This window comes from Tiliqua scincoides, chromosome 13 (genome assembly GCF_035046505.1).
Source record: "Tiliqua scincoides isolate rTilSci1 chromosome 13, rTilSci1.hap2, whole genome shotgun sequence".
Lineage (NCBI taxonomy): Eukaryota > Metazoa > Chordata > Lepidosauria > Squamata > Scincidae > Tiliqua > Tiliqua scincoides.
Genome location: NC_089833.1, coordinates 3,248,068 through 3,267,736, shown reverse-complemented (window position 1 = coordinate 3,267,736; position 19,669 = coordinate 3,248,068). Strand labels below are relative to the sequence as shown.

The window sequence follows — 19,669 nt, the reverse complement described above, 5'->3', positions numbered from 1 at the left end:
TGGAGAAGGCAGAAATGCCCCACTATCATCCACCCACCACTTGCAGCAACTGCTTCAATCAGCCACATCAACAGGTCATCACTGACACATCAATAAAATAATTTTCATTTCTTAATCACAGCTTAATCTGAAGGAAAAAAAAATCCTCACCATCTTTCTGCTTCCTATATTAAAGAATTCTGGGTCACCCACAAGCTTGTATTCACTTACTCCAACTGCCTATTAAAAGATATCACTTTAACTCTTTCACATCTGAGAAGATCAGAACACACACACAAAAGTGTCTGGTTCTCTCTGAAATTGGGATTCTCGGCTATTAAATGAAACGGAGGTGCTACTTTTAATTCACACCGACACAGATATCTCAACACCATTTTGAAAGTTTCATTCCAATCTTTATATTGTTCTTCCCCCCAATAAATCCAACTGTTTAGAGCAGCCATTTTCAACTACTGTGTCACACAGGTAGTTGGAGGAAAAATCCATTACGGGATACAAGCCATGATGTGTATGCGCAACCTCCTGATTTTAGAAATGGGTTATGTCAGAATGCCAGATGCAAGGGAGGGCACCAGGATGAAGTCTCTTGTTATCTGGTGTGCTCCCTGGGGCATTTGGTGGGCCGCTGTGAGATACAGGAAGCTGGAGTAGGTGGGCCTATGGTCTGATCCAGTGGGGCTGTTCTTATGTTCTTAGGTGTGCCGCAGGAATTTGGGGGAAGGTCATTTATTAATAGGGCCAATTGGAGATGTTAGCCTCCACCAGCAGCATGGTGTGCCTTGTCAATTGTAAAATACCTGGTGGTGTGCCTTGACCTGTGCTGTGTCAGTGTGCAATGAGATGAAAAAAATTGAAAATCACTGGTTTAGAGTCTAAGAAAAAACACAATCAGTACACAACATTTTCTATTAGACAAAAAAAACTAATCTTGAAATGAAATACAGTTTTGCTACAAACCATCCTGGTGGCCAGAAGCTACAATAAGCACAGACACCAGCAGTTGTGATAATAAAATGCAGGCTGCATGTGAACATAATGGCAAACCATGGTTTGGAGATTAAAAGCATGAGTAAGCTCAAACTCACAGATACTCACAGGGTCGTCCCTGCCTCCGGGTGTGAAGGAAGGAGATTCAAAGCATCTATATCCAGTTTCTAGCAAAACAGGGTTTGCTCGTGAACACAACGTCAAATTGAGGTTAGCAATGGTGGTTGGGGGACAAACCAGAAATGGAAACTTTTAGTCTCCTCCCTTCCTGCACAAAGAGGAAGTCCTGCACTGGGGCTCCATGCCCTTCCAAACTTACTGGCAGCACACAGGCAAAAGATCCTCCCCCCAGACTGGCTGGGGGGAGAGAAATATGAGACACTAACTCCTTCCCCTCCCACCCTCAAAAGGTTAGGAAAAAAATCAGTTGGCCTGACCATCCTCTGATACGGTTTGGACTTTGTCCAGCAGTCAATACGGCCAACCCACAACCACCACCCTGGAAGAACAAAGGGGGGGGGCACACATGGTCCGCCATTCATGTCCAAACATCGCTGTTGTGTCTCTAGAAGTTTGCAAGGCTTGACCTGGTTCGAAGGTAGACACTGGGAGGCATGAACACCAACAATGCATTTTATATGTTATTTAAACACACCAGTGGAATGCCATTTTCATGGGCCCAAATCACTAACATCCCCCCCCCCCCAACACACACAGCAGTCACCAAACTTGTGTATCAAATGTTTATACATCTGAAAAGTCAAGGCAAGCTTTTGGGTTTTTTGTTTTTGGAGCTTCTATAAAATCTCAGGCACAAATTGAGAGAAGTGAAACATTTATGCAAACAGGGTTTCCCCTCCGTCTACGTGGGCCAAAAACCCCAGAAGGCACCGAGAAAATTGGCTGACAAAACCACCTGTGGCTTGCCAAAGGCCAAAGACCCTTTCGTTCTCACGAATCCAAACACCCTCCACTAAAATCGTTGCCAAAAGAACCACCAACCGGTGGGAAAAGAGAACTGATCACATTGTCATCATTCATGCTTGTGAGCCCCGAGTGCGAAACAGACACATCACGCATGGAATTTTATACCCAGGCATGGTTATGTACGTTAGCATCGATTTCCTCATTCATGATCGCCACTAAAATAGGCAAATCTTTTACAGAGCTGAGGGCTAACAGCCAAGTCCCTCTCCGCCCTGGTGCATCGGAAAAAGGCATTCATGCAATTATCCCATCATGCTTTGGCTGGGTCTTTCTAAGCCCCTGGCCTAGCTACAGAAGAGCAGAGAGCCCAGCTGGTGGATTTAATCTTTCCCACCACCAGCTCTTAGCGCTGAGCCTGTCTGGGTTCCATTTGTAATTAACAACAAAAGCAAAACTCTGGTTAATCTCAGCCACCTTTGGATCCCTGTTACAAGGACGTTTCACCTCACTCAATATGCAAACTCGTCTGTCAGACTGAAGTCAGTCACAGCTGCTGAACAATCTTGCAGCCCGGCAGCCCCAGGGCCACACGGTTTCAGGGGGGCCGCAGGGCTTGCTCTAGGAGCTGATCACATGCCCCGACCAGGTCTCGTGCTTTGTTCCAGGCGCCAGGTGGGTGATGACCACTTCCACAGCTTGCAGCTTCTCGTTCTTGGGCGGGATGGTGCACACCTTGTAAGTCACCTCGTCGCCAGCCACCGGGACGTATTCCCCTTCAATGCTGTTGGGAACACATCAATGCATAAGAAGTGGTTTTCTGGAGCTGACCAAAGACCCGTCTGGATCAAGGCAGCAGAAGTCTTGGAGAGCAGGAAAGCACTGGCCGCCTTCAAGTGCCTTGGCTCCCAAACTTGCCTGGCAGGGCCTATGAGAGGAATTTTATCAGGAGGTACAAAGTTTCTTTTGGGCCCCTTCCCAAAGGGGGAGGGGGGCAATGGGGCAGGAAGAACGGTGGGCAAAATAGGGTAGGGTGAAGGTGCTAACAGCCACAATAGTCTTTGGAGCCCAGGTCTACTAGGCTTCTTGATGCAGAACCCAGGTCTACCCAACCATGCAGCACTGGCAGCTAGATAAAGTAATACGGAAAACCAAACACACTCCTAAGTCTCTCTAACGTCTTTAAAATATATATAATCCATTGCAGAAAATTAGCATCATCATATTTAGATGCATGAACCAAAATGAACTTCTGCAGCAGCTGTAGCCCCACAGCAGGTCGCGGAGCTTCTATATACTCCTTCAGTTATGGGATCCACAAGCCAAAGAGCGACTGAGGCAGGCTAGTTTCCTCCCCGATTAGACACTGTGTTAAAGGAGGGTCATGGATGCATTCCTGAGCCCCACATGTACGGCTTGCAGCAGCAGTTAACACTGCAAGCTTGTGGTTGTGCCCCAGCACCATGCACAGGCAGCGGGTTTGGGCGAGATAGGAAAGTGTCAGATCCCAGGAACTTTCTGGGCCCCTCCTTTGGCTCCTGGGCCACCTTTCTGACCCTGGGCCTGGGTACAAATTACCCCCTTTACCCCCCTCTCCCAGGCCCTGTTACCTGGATCACAACACACCCACAGCCTCTTCTGCCTGGCTCAGCGGGACGACGCCATCTTGTATCTCATGAGATCCAAGATGGTGACACCCAAATCTCACAAGATTTCATGAGATCCAAGATGGCAGAGCCCAGGAGAACAGGTAGGAGGGGCCACTGGCGACACCCCATGGCGTCCAGGAGTGCACCATGATGTCCGAAGGCATCACGACCCACACTTTGGAAACCCTTGCTGTGGTGCTTATTCCCCGTACCAGCTAATTTTACTGCATCTATACATGGAGGTTTGCCTGAGCTGGAGGATGGAGAGCTAGCACCAGGCAGCAGGGGAGGATCTGAACTCAACTCTCCCCCTCCACATACTTACTCCGAAATGTGCACAAAGATGTCCGGCCCTCCGTCCACAGGGGTGATGAAACCGTGGCCCTTGGAACGGCAGAAGACCTTACACACACCCTTGAAGGTGGGTCCTTCAGTGGCTCTCACTGTCCTATGAGAGATAAAAAGAAGCTCAGGGTCTGGAGGAAAATCTCGCAGGAGGCGAGATCAAAACAAGTCAGTCCCTGTTTGTGTCCAAAGGGACACAACGCTTCTGTCCTCAGACCACAAGCACCACGTCTGACCCAACTTACTCCTCTGCCTTGTGCCAAGCCTAGCACCATCTCTACTAAACCCAGCTAACAATCCATGCTTAATCTCAAATATATGGTCATGTGTGTGCCACAAGTCTGCAGAGGCGCTGAAGAAGTACAGAGTGCAGCACTGGGTAACAGGATATAACAAAATGGGAGCAGCATTCTCAGAAAAGGACTTATTCACACACCCTCAAAGAACCAGGAAAGTCAAGGCATCAGGACAAAATCAAAGTGGAACCAGATGCATCTCCTGGGGTATGGAGTTCCTCAGTCCAGGCCCAACAGGTGGGCTCTTGGGAGAGGAGGCCATCTTTCGGAATCCTGGTCCAATTCTCTCCTGAAACTGCCTACTTTGCTCATGATCCACCAAACCAAACAGCTCACAAGCTGCTTATTAACAGCTTTCTTGGTGTTCAACAAACTCTGTTTGTTTTGGTCAGCAAGTCTAGGGAAGCTATCGACTTCCTGTTGGACCACAAGACATGGCTAGTGGGCTCCACAAGACCATCTCATGAGGTCAGCGGAAGGAGTTGCCTCCAGAAGTGGGGGACTTGACTCCCAAAATTCCGAATTCAAAAAGAGTGATGGGGAGCAGAGCAGAATGACAAAGTGTGGAAGAAAGAAGTTGGAGACACTCTAGCCCACTGCTCTCTTCTCTTCCAAATTTCCTGAGTTTTCCCACCCCCTCTTCCTTTTTGAGCACATGGAGGAAGCAGCCAGCACATTGCTGGGTGAAAAGATAAGAGAGGACAGCCTTTTAAATACTGCTGTCAGGAACCAGCAGGTCAGCCCCAGGTCACTGCCTTCCGCTTGGCTACGCTTGGCTACGCTGGCCTGCTGGAGGAAAGCAAGAACATGGAAGTGACTGATCTGGTAGAGTAGAGTGGAACCTATTCACACGAATGTGCAGGTGGGCCCCCCTCTCCCTCACCTTGATGCACTGGACCAGAGATTCTCCGATGCCATGGAAGAGCCCGTTTGACCTGGGGGGGTGGCACACACTTACTACAGACCATGAGAGGGGGGGCCTTGAAGCTATTTCAGGCCCATGTCTGCTCACCTTCCCTCTCGCCCACCACTTCCCTCCCCCTCCTCACTTTTGAGTTTCTGGACCAAGGGGCTATTGTGACATAGCTGGCTGGCATTAAGTCACTGGGGCTCCCCTCTGGTCACCAGATCATAGCCACAGGAGCTGCAGGACTGGAAGAAGCCGCCACCAAGACTTGCAGAGTGTTGGGCACTAAGCGAATGAGGCAACAAAAAAGAATTTAATCCCTCGTCAAATACTCCAGATATGAGGCTCCGGTTCTTGAAGGATCAGCCAGCACATGACAGCTTATTAATGCCTTGGGAAGTATAACTGATCTGAACGACCACCTACAATGTGAGGGGGGGGAGAGGAGAGGAGAATGGCTTCTTGACCTGGGCATAAGCACCGTAAGTAAATGGTCACAAGCAAATGGGTGTTATCCACAGGTTTTGGTATCCTTGGGATGGGGGGTTCTGGAACGGATCATCTTCCGTAGATACCGAGGACCATTCCAGGATCCACCCACCCCGCAGATACCAAAACCCATGGATAATGAAATTCGGGGGGGGGGGGCTGACCCTCCGGATGTCATGCACAGCCTCAGAAGAAGTCCCATGTCTCAGAAGTCTCCCAGGTGCAATCTGCCAGGGTGAACCAGAAGGGCCTTCCAGTCACATCTGCAAGGTCCTCTGAGGTCCTCCAACCACAGGCTCAGCTTCCATAGATACTCAAATCCACAGACAGATAAGGAGGGCCGGTGGATAAGGAGGGCCCCCGGCACTATGTGTGAACAGCACACTGTAAAGCGTAAGTTGAATCCTGAGCAGGGAGGAAGGGTGGTGACAATGTCCTCTGGCTGCCAGAATACCACCTAACACAACTGCCCTCAATACTCACGCTGAACTTGTCCTGGTCCTTCGCGTTGGAAGCGGGCTAGGGATGAGGTAGCCTCTCATCGGAGAAGGGGACCGCTCTCTTGTCCGGCGGCCTTCTGGGAGCCGAAGGGCACCTGGAGAAGCAGGACGCTCATGAGAAGAAGCTGGCTCCGAAGACATTTTCTGACTGCAAGAAACACCTAACAAGAGGGAAGACAGAGGTTCAGAGAGCAAAGATTTGTATGGTGAAATCCAAAGAACCTGCCCTGGGGGAGGCGACCGGAACCAGCCTCTGATGGACATGTCCGGTCCTCCTCATGATGGACAGAAAATCACAGGAGACCCACGTGCATATCAACACAGACTTTGTCAGGTCACTCGCTGCAGTCACCCAAAAGCAGGGGCAATCTCATGGAGGCTTGAGACCCACTTCCACTCTCACTCCAAGCAGAACTCTGGGAGCAGCATCACACTCAGATGATAACACGCTCTAACAGTGTGTTAACAAACTTCAAACAATTTTGTGTTTTTCTGACTATTTTGATTTTAGTTTTGGTCTGAGGATTTCAAAAAATGCCAATATTTTTTGGCATAGCGTCAACAGCTATGCTGCTACCACATCCACCCTGTTGTAGGATACAGCATCTATTACAATGCATTTGGCTGGAGGTTCTCAAAGTGGTGGGTCGCAACCCACCACTGGCATCTAAAAGGGTCACTTTCTCCCTAAGGAGAGTGAACCATAAATGGGTGCCCTGACAGTGCCGCAGAGATCCCGGTGCCATGGGCACCCAGGCACATTTATACTTGAGGTGACTATGCAGCCTCCCGGAGGGTCCTGGAGGCTTGCAGCCCCCTCCACGAACCTCCCCTTTGTTACAGTGGGCTCCGACCTGCAGTTGGAGCCCACTTCCAATTTGCAGTTGGAGCAGCGGGGCACGGAACTCCCAAAACCAGAAGTGTGCTCTTACTGCACACTTGTCCTGGGCATAAGCACCGTAAGTAAATGGTCACAAGCAAATGGGTGTTATCCACAGGTTTTGGTATCATTGGGATGGGGGGTTCTGGAACGGATCATCTTCCATAGATACCGAGGACATCAGAGCCCACTGCTCGTAGAGGGGGCTGGAGGCCTCCAGAACCTTCTGTGAGGCTGTACAGTCCCCCCAGGTAAGTGTAAATGCACCTGGGTGCCTGCGGAACCATCGGGACATCCCCCCATCCCAGTTCCTGCCCCCGCTAGTACTTACCCTGGGTTCTCAGATTCCCAAAGAGTTTAAGAATCACTGCATTAGGCAATTGGCTTAATAAACACACAAATTTGGTGTGTTTATTAAGCCAACTGCCCAATGCATTGGAACACTAAAGATACCAAAGGCTGCAATCCTCACCAACTTTCCAGCACCAACCTAAGGGCAATGCAACTCCAAGGTTAGAGAACAAACATTGCTTTACCTTGAAGCCCTTACCTCCATGACTGCCCCCCAAGTGCAGGATGCAGCATATGCCCCACTGGCACAGCTATGCCAGTGCTGGAAAGTTGGTTAGGATTGTGCCCTAAGATAACTAAAAAAGTTTTGATGATACAAAAAACACTAAAATCACCATTTCCAGATCCTCCCACCCTCCACACGAAATGACAAGAAATGTTTGCAGCAACAGACAAACCAATACTGTGAATACATCATTCCAAATGTCCTTGGAATGCTTGGGGGGGGGGGGAGGATGGGGACGAATGACCCCAAAAAGAAAAAGAGCTCAAGAATTAATAGGATTTCCCAATTCCTTGCTCCCACACAGCTATTTCTTCTGTCCACAAGACAAGAAAGGACAAGGAAACAGGGACAAGGACAAGGTAGCCTATTGCATGCAGAAGACAGTCCTGGATGAATGAGAGAAGGCAGAGCCGCTCCAATTCTATTTTGCTTCTGTCTTCTCCAACTACCGTTCTGACTTCTAACAACTGATGCATTAATGAGGGATGGACAAGGACGTCATAGCTCAAGACAGAGAGGTGGGAAGGGAACACCAGGTTACTTTAAATAAAATAAGGTGGGCTTGACAGTACTCCAGTTAGGCGTGTTCAAAGCTGGTTGAACAGCTGTTCCCATCAAGTGCTAACAAATGGCTCCATGTCAGCCTGGAGGGAGGTATCAAGTGGGGTGCCCCAGAGCTCCATTGTGGGCCCTCTTCTGTTCAGTATCTTTATCAGTGATGTGGGTGAGAAGATCAAGTAGATCAGGGGTGCTCAATAGGTGGATCGCGATCTACCGGTAGATCGCGAGGCAAAATGAGTAGATCGCGGAGCCCTGTCTCTCCAAACTGTTAATATGTCAGTTTCCTCTAATGACAAGACGAAACTGACATATTTAGCTGACACTAAACTGACACTGAAACTGACACTTTAGCTGCTCTTCAGGCATGCAGCAACAAAACTGACGAAACTGACTAGACTCCAGCAGGGGCTCCATACATTAAAGGGGGTGTCTGTCAGACGCTTCCTTCCCCCCTGGTAGATCTCCGGGCCTTGCTGGGTTTCAAAGTAGCTCTCGAGCCAAAAAAGTGTGAGCACCCCTGAAGTAGATGCTTCCCAAATATGCAAATGACACAAAGCTGGGGGGCAGTCGACACACCCTGGAAGACCAGATTAGGTTTCAGAATGATCTGCTACCTGGCTAGCTATGATTGGACCCAGAAAGCTGACAGATTTGGCACAGCGGCCAGAAGGGACCAGACAATTGTAAGACAATTGAATCTTACTGGCGAGAGGTGATTGAACAGTTATCGATGGAAACTTCTTGTTCAAAAACAGCACATGTATACCCTGGACAAGAGCTGCTCAGGACAGAGAGGAATGATGACAATCAATTCCTGCCTTTGCTGTGAGCTTTTGTGGGGCCTCAGGTTGGCAGCTGCTGAAACGCAGGGTTTGCACACACTCCAGCAGACGAGGTCAGCATCTGTTTCTCACACTGGGGTACAAATTTACAGCACCCTGTACGCAGCATGTAGTGAACATATAGTGGTTTTTGGTCATGACCCTCTTTTGACCCTCATTTGGTCAAGAGGGATGTGTTGGGAATTTTTTTTTCTTCTCTCTTTAGAGGCTGCCAGCCTGCCAAAACTATTTACGTGCAATCACAACAGATCTAAATGCTGGCTCAAGTAATCGCTGCCCGCTTATCCACCTCCCTTGCCCTCTGCCCTGCTTGCCTGGAACGAAACACAACTGGCACTTTGGCAAACACTAAAATCTTTGTTCCCCTCTTGGCACAATTCCCCAAGGCAAGGTCCAAGAGAACAGATTCCCTGCAGGCATCTCAAGCCTGTTAATGGCAACAGAAAGAGGAAAACAAGTATTGCCCTGCACAGCAACCTGGGTCGATGTTGGAGATCAAAGACAACCAAACTGCTGCAACTGACAAAGCTACAACTGAAGCCCTGAACACTCATTCATTCAACCTTCCTGAGCCATACCATTATTGCAAAACGGCTTTCTCCTAGGGTTGCCACCTTGGGGGGGGGGGGCAGGCTTCTCCTGTGCCTTCAAATTAACACAAATAAATTACGCAAGCAAAGCCTTCCCGGTTCCCTGTTGGGAAAAGCTTTTGCAACTTCATTTCTATATGCCAGGTTGCTTTCTAAAAGGAAGAAGAGCACAGCCAGAAAAAAGCGTCAACTAGGTGAAATGTCTCTTGGTGGATGCAGCCGATAAGGCCCTTGAGATGGATAAATGGACTGTATCACAGCAAGTGGGAGGTACCGATTTTTGACTGTTCCCCATTAAAGAAAACAGAAGTAGAAAACTAGCACATCAGGGAAAATTCTAGTCATTCCTGCTGAACTAGTTTTCTAACTGCAGGGAGATCTGCTTTTCAATCAGAGAAAGCATTCTAACAGATCTCATAAAATAACACATAAAACTGTAAACCTAAGAGATCATAAACTGCAATATCTCTACCACAGCTCAAACATCCATATGGAAAAATCTGCCCAAAAATTACAGTCAAAAGTCACACAGAAATTAAGACTTTTCCAAAAGACTGGTGTTGATTTCAGCAACCTGGAACTGCAGAATCAGACAAGAAACAGATGCAAATCATTTATCCACAAACGAACCCAACAGGACGTTCAGTCAGTTTGTCCATCAAAGCTAAATTCCAGGTCTTCATGTACCAGCCAGTCATAAACGGATTATTACCTTCCACTTATGAGCAATGTCCAAGCTTGCTGCCAAAAACCAGCTTGTAAGTCTTCTAGGACCCTCATAAAAAGATTTCACACAAGGATGATGAAAAAGTTCAGAATTAAAACCTAATATTTTTCTCGGTTTCAGCATAGATATGAATCCACAACTTTGCAACGATATCACAATACCAGCACTGACAATAAGAAAACAGCTACAAAATGCCCAGCCATAGTCCTTATGGTTTCCCTGACATGCTCGTTTTCTGCAAGCAGGGTTTTTTCCCCCTCCTTTCACCAGAGGCATTCGATTCTGCAGCCCTCCTGTTTTGTAATCCAAAATGATGTCACCAACAGTTTCAACACTTGATCTGCTTTCAATCTATACAGTATTTCATCTGCCCTGCACAGCCAGCATAACCCAAAACTGGGACCTGTCAGACCTGGGTTCAAATCCTACCTCCGCCACAGACTGCTAAGTAGTCAAGTGCAGTCCACCCTGCCTGGCAGCTGCATTCTCAGGAGGATCTTTCTCAGCTCTGCTAAGGCCCCTTCAACTGGAGATGTCAGAGACTGAATCCACAGCATCTAGTGTGCTGTGTGCAATGCGCCAGCCACAAAACTCTGGGCTCTTTGTCTTCACCAACTGCATGAAGCTCTCCAACTCCCTCCAGTGACTCCACCCTTTCTACCTTACTGCCCCTTCTGCCTGGAACTCCCTCCTGGACCACCTCCTCCATTATTTGCCTCCCCAAAACTCACCTTCCACCACCCCCCATCACTCTCCTCCCCTTCCTCTGTTCATGCTGCATCTACTTCTCAATTGTGAGCTCCTTGGGGCAGGGGTCTGTCCTCTTCTTTACTGAAAAAGCAGAACATGGAAAAATATTGTTCCTTACTTGGAGCCTTCAGGAATGGAGAAAGCTTAATAAGGAGAGCAAAGCTCCAAGATTTCTGTGATTCAGCAGCAATTAATCAAACAAGTCATCCTAAGATTTTCTCCAGGGAGACATTTTGTTTCACTGCCACAAAGGCAACCCACACCTCTGCTAATCGAGAGACTCATCCCCCCCCCCCCCCACACACACACTGAAAGTTGGTTCACAGAAGGATGGCTGGAGTCTGGAAAACAAGTCCCAAGTGGAACGTTTGAGGGATGGGATGGCAGTTAGACCTGGAAGAGATGAGTTCAAATCCCTGCTCAGCCATGAAGCTTGGGTCAGTAACTCTCTCTCAGTCTCACCTACCTCACAGGGTTGTTATAAGGACAAGAAGGAAGGAAGGAACCAAATGTGCCAACCTGGGCTACTTGCAGGAAGGGCAGTATAAAAAAATGTGAAAATAAATTTTAAAAAAACAAAACATGGCACACTCAGCCTGGAGAAGACTCTGTTGCGTTCTTCAAATACCCAAAGGGCCTTCGTGTGGAAGAAGGTAAGTATTTGTTCTTTGCTGACTCAGAGAGTAGGACTAGTTCTAATGGGCTTAAGTTGCAGGAGGGAAGATTTCAGTGGCTATAAGGAAGAAATGCCTAATGGTAAGAGCAGTTTGACAACACAGCAGGTTGCCAAAGGAAGTTGTACATTCCCCCTCACTGGAAGTCTTCAAGCCAAGGCTGGACAGGCAGCTTTTAGAGATGCTCTAGTCCAGAGATTTTCCTGCTTCAAGCAGAGGGTTGGACTAGGTGGCCTTGAAAGTCCCTTCCACAATTCCATGAAGATACAGTCAGAACAGACTGCCTCTTCCCTGGGCTTCCACTGTCCTCCTGCAACACCACCCGCCTCATTTCACCTGGTGGCAGCTATGTCAAGACTTCTGAGATGAAGGAAGTGGGGAGGAGCAGAGTCTCTCTCCTCCAGCTTCCCACTCCTCGCACTTCCTCTCAGACCTGCTGCACCCTCTGCTTTTCCAAAAGGAAAAGCGGGGGCGGGGGGCAGAGGGGATGGCAACCACCTGCCACCAGGCAAGGAGGGAGGGAGAAAGCCCTCATGGAGATGGGGTGAATAGTAGACAGCTGTGGGGAGGGAGGAAGCAGCTGGGGGTTGTGGTGGATACATGCTAGAGGAGGTTTGGGGCGCAGCCCCTCATCACGTAGCCGCAGAGGTTTGGGCTGGGGCTAAGTAGAAAGACAGCCTCGCAACCGATTGCCACAGACCAAGTATCGGCGTTGCTTGACAACTGCAATGCCTTGGATGTGGGACGGCCATGGAAGACTGTTCAGTTGGTTCCAACTACGACTACCGAATATGGCTATTGAAGGGGACTTCCCCAATTAAATGCATTTCAGCAGTAAAAAATGACCTCCTGTACTTTCCAGTCCTAATGCCAATTTTGACCTTCCAAGCAGTAAAGGTTGGGGGTCCAAGTCCCTGAAGGACTGTCTACTCTTTTATAACCTACCTGAACTTTGAGCCCTTCTTCAGGGGCCCAACTCTGGGTACCTTTAAGGTGTGTGGTAGGTAGTGAGATGGCCTTCTTGGTGGTGGGGCCCAGTGATCCAAGCTCCTTCTGTGCCCCCAGCTTTGAAAAGGATAGAGAAAATGGAGTAGAAATAGTAACCATGGAGAGGCAAGTGATAAGCTAGAGCAGGGGTGTCCAAAGTTTTTGGCAGGAGGGCCACATCAGCTCTCTGACGCTGTGTCGGGGCCGGGGAAAAAAAAGAATTACTTTACATTTAAAATTTGAATAAATTTACATAAGTTTACATAAATGAATATATTAAAGATGAACTTATATGAACGAATGAAGGTCTTGCAATAGCTCAATGCCTATAAAAGGCCTTGCACAAAGCAAGGCTGGCCTTTCCTTTGCTGCTGCTGCTGCATCACAGACATGAAAGAGCAAGCAGTGGAGGGAGCTCTCATCCCACAGCTCACACGAGAGGTCAAACAGTCGCCCTCATGCTGAGAGAAGTTGCGTTGGGCCAGTGCGGGCTTCAACAAATCTCCAGAGGGCCAGAGGCTCATTGGAGACTGGGGGCTCCCTGAGGGCCGCACTGCAAGGCCTTGAGGGCCGCAAGTGGCCCCAGGGCCGGGGTTTGGGCACTCCTGAGCTAGAGCATCACCTGGAAGATGTCTAATCTAGCCCATCACTCTCTTCTCCTCTCTACTTCCTCCTCTTCCTTTTCAAATTCTGCAATGGACGAAGAGGATGAGTGACAACCTTTGGCACCTACTAATGCCAAAGTATTAAAAAGTACTACTTTTCATAACCCTTCCTAGGCAGTGGTCAATCAAAAACTCAATTTGTCCCATGCAAGCTATTGTCCTTCAATCCCCTCCCTATCAATGCGGGAACAACACCAGTCCATTTTAAGACTTGCTGTAAGGATAGCCTAGTACAGTGTTTCCCAAACTGTGGGTTAGGATCCACCAGTAGGTCACAAGTTGATTTTTAGTGGATGTTTTTGACACATTTAAAAACAGGGTGGTGTAGCGGTTTGGGAGGTGGACTTAGACCTGGACGATCCAGGTTCAAATTCCCCCTCAGACATGAAGCTACCTGGGTAACCTTGGACCAGTCACTTTCTCTCAGCCTCACCTACCTCACAGGGTTGTTGTGAGAACAAGAAGGAAGGGAGCAGCTGTGTACACTGCCCTGAGCTCTTTCAAGGAAATATGTATAAAAATGTGAAAAATGAATAAATAAAAACTTTGCAAACCCCCTTCCTTGATTTGCAGAAGAAAATGGGTAGCTGCTAACCTGCGGTATGAAGTAATCTTTATACCTCCAAATTAAAAAAATGTCCCATTGTCTCGAGTAACTGGTGTGCCAGAGATCACGGGTGAACCAAGTTTTGTATGGCCTGGAAGTCCCTAGCTGAACATCTTGCTCTCCTGGGCAGCCTTCTGGGTACCCTGGAAAGGGGGGACAGGTTTGGGGGAATCAGTCCCTAGGGAGTTTCTAGGGACTCCATTTTTAGGAGAAGTCTAGAAAATGCCTACACACATACTACGTGTGTGTCTCTACAGCCTTGAGTCTCTACAGCCCTGAGAGCACAGGACCCTGATTATTATTAATAAATAATGTATTATTCTTAATAAATAAAAAAATTTCTTTCTATCTTTTTTGGTCCACTGGGTTGCGACAGATTGTCATTTTAAAAAGAGGGTACTGAAAAGTTTGGGAAGGAATGTAGTTGTTAAACATAGATCAGCAGTGCATTATGGAAACAGGGAGCCAGCAGCGACAATGCAAGGCCTGCAATCAAATCCATGCTCACAGGCCACTTTTTAACTCACGGCCTAACCAACCTCGCAAGGTTGTTGTGAGAATAGAAACTGGAGGATAATCACATCCTCAGCTCTTTGGTGGAAGGACAGAAGGCGTGGGCTGATTCCTAGATCTTTGGAATGTACTCAGAGACACGGTTGCTGCTGTCCAGCAGGCCTTCTACAGGCCAAAACTCAACAGGCAGAGTCTTCTCAGTGACCAGGTGGTCTTCTGCCCACCACATGGCTACTCACAGGCACAAGTGTGCCACCAGAGAAGAATTTTCTGAAAGCAGCAACTCTCCCATGAGGAGCAGGAAATTGCAGGCTTGTCACCTCTTCCTCCAAGTCATGATTGACTCTTCCTCCAATCGAGACCGGATGTTTTGCCCAATGGGGCGCTGGTGGACCACTCCCCCCTTCCTCTTTTGCAATGCAAGATTTTCCCCTCCCTCGTGCAAGCACCAAAAATGTCACACACACCTAGCAAGAAAATATTATGACTTAAAGAAAAATACACACACACACTACATACAAGACCAGTATAAGGGGCTTTTGTGCTTTTGCCAAAGTCCAAGCAAGGAATTTTATTTCTGGCAAAATGCATCTAAGGCCTGGGAAGCAGGCCCCACTTTAACAGAGTGTGATTTTCTTTGGAGTAAGCATGCACAAGGGTCTGGCTTCCACAGGCTCTCTTTTGATTTCCTTACCATAAGAACATAAGAACAGCCCCACTGGATCAGGCCATAGGCCCATCTAGTCCAGCTTCCTGCATCTCACAGCGGCCCACCAAATGCCCCAGGGAGCACACCAGATAACAAGAGACCTCATCCTGGTGCTCTCCCCTACATCTGGCATTCTGACTTAACCCCTTTGTGGGACATCTCCAAGCCCCTGCCCCATATCCCCTCCCACCCCACACATAAAACCAAAAACCCTGACTTAACTGTCCTGTACTTGTGCCCCCCCCCCCCCCAAGACCAGGAATTCAGCTGAGGCTCTTCTAACCCCATACACACTTTCCCCAAGAGCAAGCCCCGTTGGGCACCCTGGGGTTTACTTCCGAGTAGACACGCCCAGGATGGGACTGTGGCTCTCAAGTCAGCACACCTGACTTGCAACGTAGCCAGAGCCAAAGGACTCAGGGGGGGGTCTACCTGCGAGTAAGCCAGGGCTGCTGCCCTGTGGACACGCTGCAACCCTCCCCCCCCCAGGTATTGCGTGGACCTTTGCCTGCAGGCACTCTCCTCTCCCCCTCCCCAGTAGAAGGCAGGCTGGTGGGGGGGGGGTCGGGTCTTTCTTGCATATGGGGAGGGGGCGAGCCCCTTCGGGAAAAATCCCTCCCAGGCACTTCCATCGCAACTTGGCTTTGCAAACTTCACGACCTTCCTTGCGGGGGGGGGGCAGCAAGTCTCCCCCACCCCTTTTTGCACGGGATCCCCTCTCTGCACCAGACCCCCCCTTGCAACTTCCCCTGGCCCGATCCGCAGCCCCGCGCAGGTGGGCGCACCTGGACAGCGCAAGACACTCACCGGCCGCCTCCACGGAGCTGCTGCTGCTGCTCTCCGCGCTCGCGGGACCCTCCATCGCGCCCTCCCGGCGGTGGGCAGGGCTGCGAGGGGAGCCGCCCCGGGCTGGGCGGGGAGGGGGCGGAGCGGGGCGGAGACCGCAGTCACCAGCTCCTCCGCTGGGGGGCGCCTTTGGTGACTGGGCCACTGGTGTTGCGCCTCTGGGAGAGACGCTGTGGCAGGGCTGCCGATGGTCGTGACGTCCTCGGATCAGCCGCTTCTGGAGGGAAAAAAGTGCCTCTGTGCACGTGCAGAGTGCCTAACCCACCCACCAACCCCCAGAGATTTGAACCCAGGACCACTCTGAGCCTTGTTGGTCAGGATGACCAGAGGTCACAACCTCCAAAGAGGACCAGGCATTCCCAAATGTAGGACACGGCAAAATAAAAGCTGAAAACCCTCCTCAGTTGATTGCGTGTGGTTAATTTAAGCACTCTGTTATTACATTTAAAACTAGAGGGCGTGTGATTTATTAATGCCAAGGAGGCTTATGTCTGGCCTGGAAACCCCTCACTGCACATTTTGTTCTCCAGCTTTCTGGGTACCCTGGAATGACTCTAAAGGTTTGAGGGGACAGTCCTTGAACTCCATTTGTAAGGAGGGTCTAGCAGGTGTCCACACACACGTTCTGTTTGTAAGGTCTCTAGCACCTCAGGAGCACAGGACCCCAATTGTTAATCAATAATTATTAATAAATAAAATATAGCTCTGTGGAACTCCTTACTGTGGTAAGGATGTGGCGATGGCATCTGGCCTGGACGTCTTTAAAAAGGGATTGGACAAGTTTCTGGGGGATTACATTACCATTCTGGAGGGCGTAAATCCATTACGGGTTACAAGCCATGATGTGTATGTGCAACCTCCTGATTTTAGAAATGGGCTATGTCAGAATGCCAGATGCAAGGGAGGGCACCAGAATGAGGTCTCTTGTTATCTGGTGTGCTCCCTGGGGCATTTGGTGGGCCGCTGTGAGATACAGGAAGCTGGACTAGATGGGCCTATGGCCTGACCCAGCGGGGCTCTTCTGATGTTCTTATGTGCAACCTGTGGCAAGGAGTTCCACAGACTAATGACACCTATCACTCTGCAAGGGAGGGCACCAGGGTGAGGTCTCTTGTTATCTGGTGTGCTCCCTGGGGCATTTGGTGGGCCGCTGTGAGATACAGGAAGCTGAACTAGATGGGCCTATGGCCTGATCCAGTGGGGCTGTTCTTATGTCCTTAACTACAATTCCCAGGAGGCCTTGCAGGTCTCTTGTTATCTGATGTGCTCCCTGGGGCATTTGGTGGGCTGCTGTGAGATACAGGAAGCTGAACTAGATGGGCCTATGGCCTGATCCAGTGGGGCTGTTCTTATGTTTTTTCTTTCTAGACCTCATGATAGATGGTTATGATAGATAGGCCTGCCAAGGCATAGGCTGTAGGTGGGGATTTGAACCCATGTCTTTCTGGTCTGGCCTGGCCTAGAGGCTGCCCAACCATGAGCTTCATAATGAAAGGTATACAGAGGTGTTATACCAGGGGTGTCAAACATGCGGCCCGCGGAAGCTTTTTATCCGGCCCTCAGAGGCTTATCAGTGCTTAGATGTTACTGCTGTAAGGGCAGTCCACATGAAAATTGGTTCTCCCAAATCTTGAATAATGACATCACTTTCTGCCTAATGACATCACTTCCGGCCCTCAGCAGGCATTCCCATGAATTCCCTTGGTATGAAACTAGTTTGACACTATTTTTTTTTTATTCTTCCTGAAGATCAAACAAACTGATCCCAGATGGTGCAATGGGGCTGTAGTGTGTCTGTAAATCCAAGCATGTGGGGCCCTGATTTGGACTGGGACAATGATGGGGAGAGAAAGGAATAAGGGGTCTAACTCTTTCCCCAGTTATAGTTTTGCTCCAGATCATACACACTCCGGCCAGTACCCTTTTACAAGGAGGGGAAGAAAAGCTTTGGTCAGAAATCAGACATAAGTATTTCCTTAAAACCACATCAGATAATAATGGTTCATTGCCATTAAGTCTTTTCTGCCCAATGTTGCATATACGCAACAATGACCAAATGCGTACACCTGTGGGCCGGCCAAAAATGGGTTTAAGGGAGCAAATCATCCAGAAGTTGTCTTAAAACTAGTACAGAGGGACTGGACCTCTCAATTCCACCCACTTATAACTTCCAATTATGTTTACCCTGGAATATTTCTGGAAATATTTCAACCCAAAGGGATTTTTCCTCCAAGTTCTGCCAAACTTGAATATATTTCTGGTTCCAGAAATCTGGTTGTGTGGACAAGTTTTTCAGTTCTGAAAGGGCTCTAGGGGGCATGGGGGGGTTTCATGCAAAGGGGGAACCACATATTTCAGAAACCGATGAAATATGTCAGAAAACTTTTGGACTTCTCTTTGTCCTAGCCCATTCTTTGGGGTTGCCCAGGCACATACTGTCACGTATATATACGGTGTGCTGGGCAACACAAAGAGAGCTATTTATTTTCAACAGCACCAGATCACAACAGTAGCCAGAGTGCCGGTGGCACAAGGTTCCTTTTGTTTGCAAAGTAAGGGTTAAAAAAACAAAACTGTGTGAAGTTGTGGCTTATGTTTATCCTGTTTTTGTTAGACTCTTCAAACCTGAGATGTGGGAAACAGAGGCACAGAGTCGAAAAATACCTTAATAGAAGCCACTCCACTTCCATAAAAGGTGAGGAGAAGAAAGACATATAAAAGCTCTTTCAGGTGTGTTGGGAAAGTTTTGGTATAATTGGACATCTCATAACTTCAGTTCTTTTGCCTTCTTTTTGGCAAGTGGAAGGAAGCATGAACAAGACAGGAGTACAAGTCACACAAATAGAGGGCAGGTGTCTTGATAGACACCCCTTGAGGGATAGCGTGGGGGCCACCCCCACAAAAAAACTATGTGTCACACCATTGTTATTACAAAATACACGCAGCACCAGAACTAGGGGACAGCCACTAAAATTGAGTGTCTGGAGAATCAGAACAGACAAAAGAAAATATTTCTTTACCCAGAGTATAATTAGTCTGTGGAACTTCTTGCCACAAGATGTGGTGAAGGAATCTGGCTTAAATGCCTTTAAAGGGGGATTGGACAGATTTCTGGAGGAAAACTCCATCACAAGTTATAAGCCCTGAGGGGTCTGAGATTAGCTGGTTGCTCATCAGGAGGGCTGGGTGTCATTTTTTGTTGTCATCTGAATTGGCCAAGGGTGGCAGTTTTTTTTTCACCTACTCCAGGGCCCAATCCTATCCAACTTTTCAGTACCGGTGTAGCTGCAATGTAGCCCTGAGGCGAGGGAACAAATGTTTCCTTACCTTGTGGAGGACTCCGTAACTACCCTCCCCCAAAAGGTTACTGCTACACCAGGGCTGGAAAGTTGGATCGGATTTGGCCCCCAGACTGGTGAGGGAGGGAAGGCGAGTTCAGTAGGTTTCATGTGTTAAAAATTGGTCACTGCGTTTAATAACGTGGCACAAGTTAAACCCAATTGTAACCTGGAGCCTTAGCAGGGGGGATGTGAGCATAAATAGAATGCTAGCGAGATGCAAGTATCTTGTGGTCTTGTGTGCTCCTCTTGTGGTCTTGTGGTATCTTGTGGTCTTGTGGCATTCTGGTGGGCCACTGTGATATA

General features: G+C 48.7%; 1 protein-coding gene across 1 annotated transcript; it reads right to left on the bottom strand.

Moving 5' to 3' along the window:
• Window positions 1-373: 373 nt before the first annotated feature.
• CARHSP1 (calcium regulated heat stable protein 1) lies at window positions 374-16,062 on the bottom strand. Its single transcript, XM_066640676.1, has 4 exons — window positions 15,987-16,062; window positions 6,081-6,258; window positions 3,886-4,008; window positions 374-2,695 (listed from the first exon to the last, which is right to left on the bottom strand). The coding sequence occupies exons 1-4, from the start codon at window positions 16,039-16,041 to the stop codon at window positions 2,533-2,535; spliced, it is 519 nt and encodes a 172-aa protein (XP_066496773.1). The 5' UTR covers window positions 16,042-16,062; the 3' UTR covers window positions 374-2,532.
• Window positions 16,063-19,669: the final 3,607 nt, after the last annotated feature.

Excerpts from the sequence above, each read along its gene's own strand:
- CARHSP1 (XM_066640676.1), bottom strand. The coding sequence starts at position 16,041 with ATGGAGGGTCCCGCGAGCGCGGAGAGCAGCAGCAGCAGCTCCGTGGAG. Across the intron at positions 6,259-15,986 it reads CAGCTCCGTGGAGGCGGCCG|GTGTTTCTTGCAGTCAGAAA; the intron begins GTGAGTGTCTTG and ends CCCTCTTGTTAG. Across the intron at positions 2,696-3,885 it reads ATCTTTGTGCACATTTCGGA|CATTGAAGGGGAATACGTCC; the intron begins GTAAGTATGTGG and ends TGTTCCCAACAG.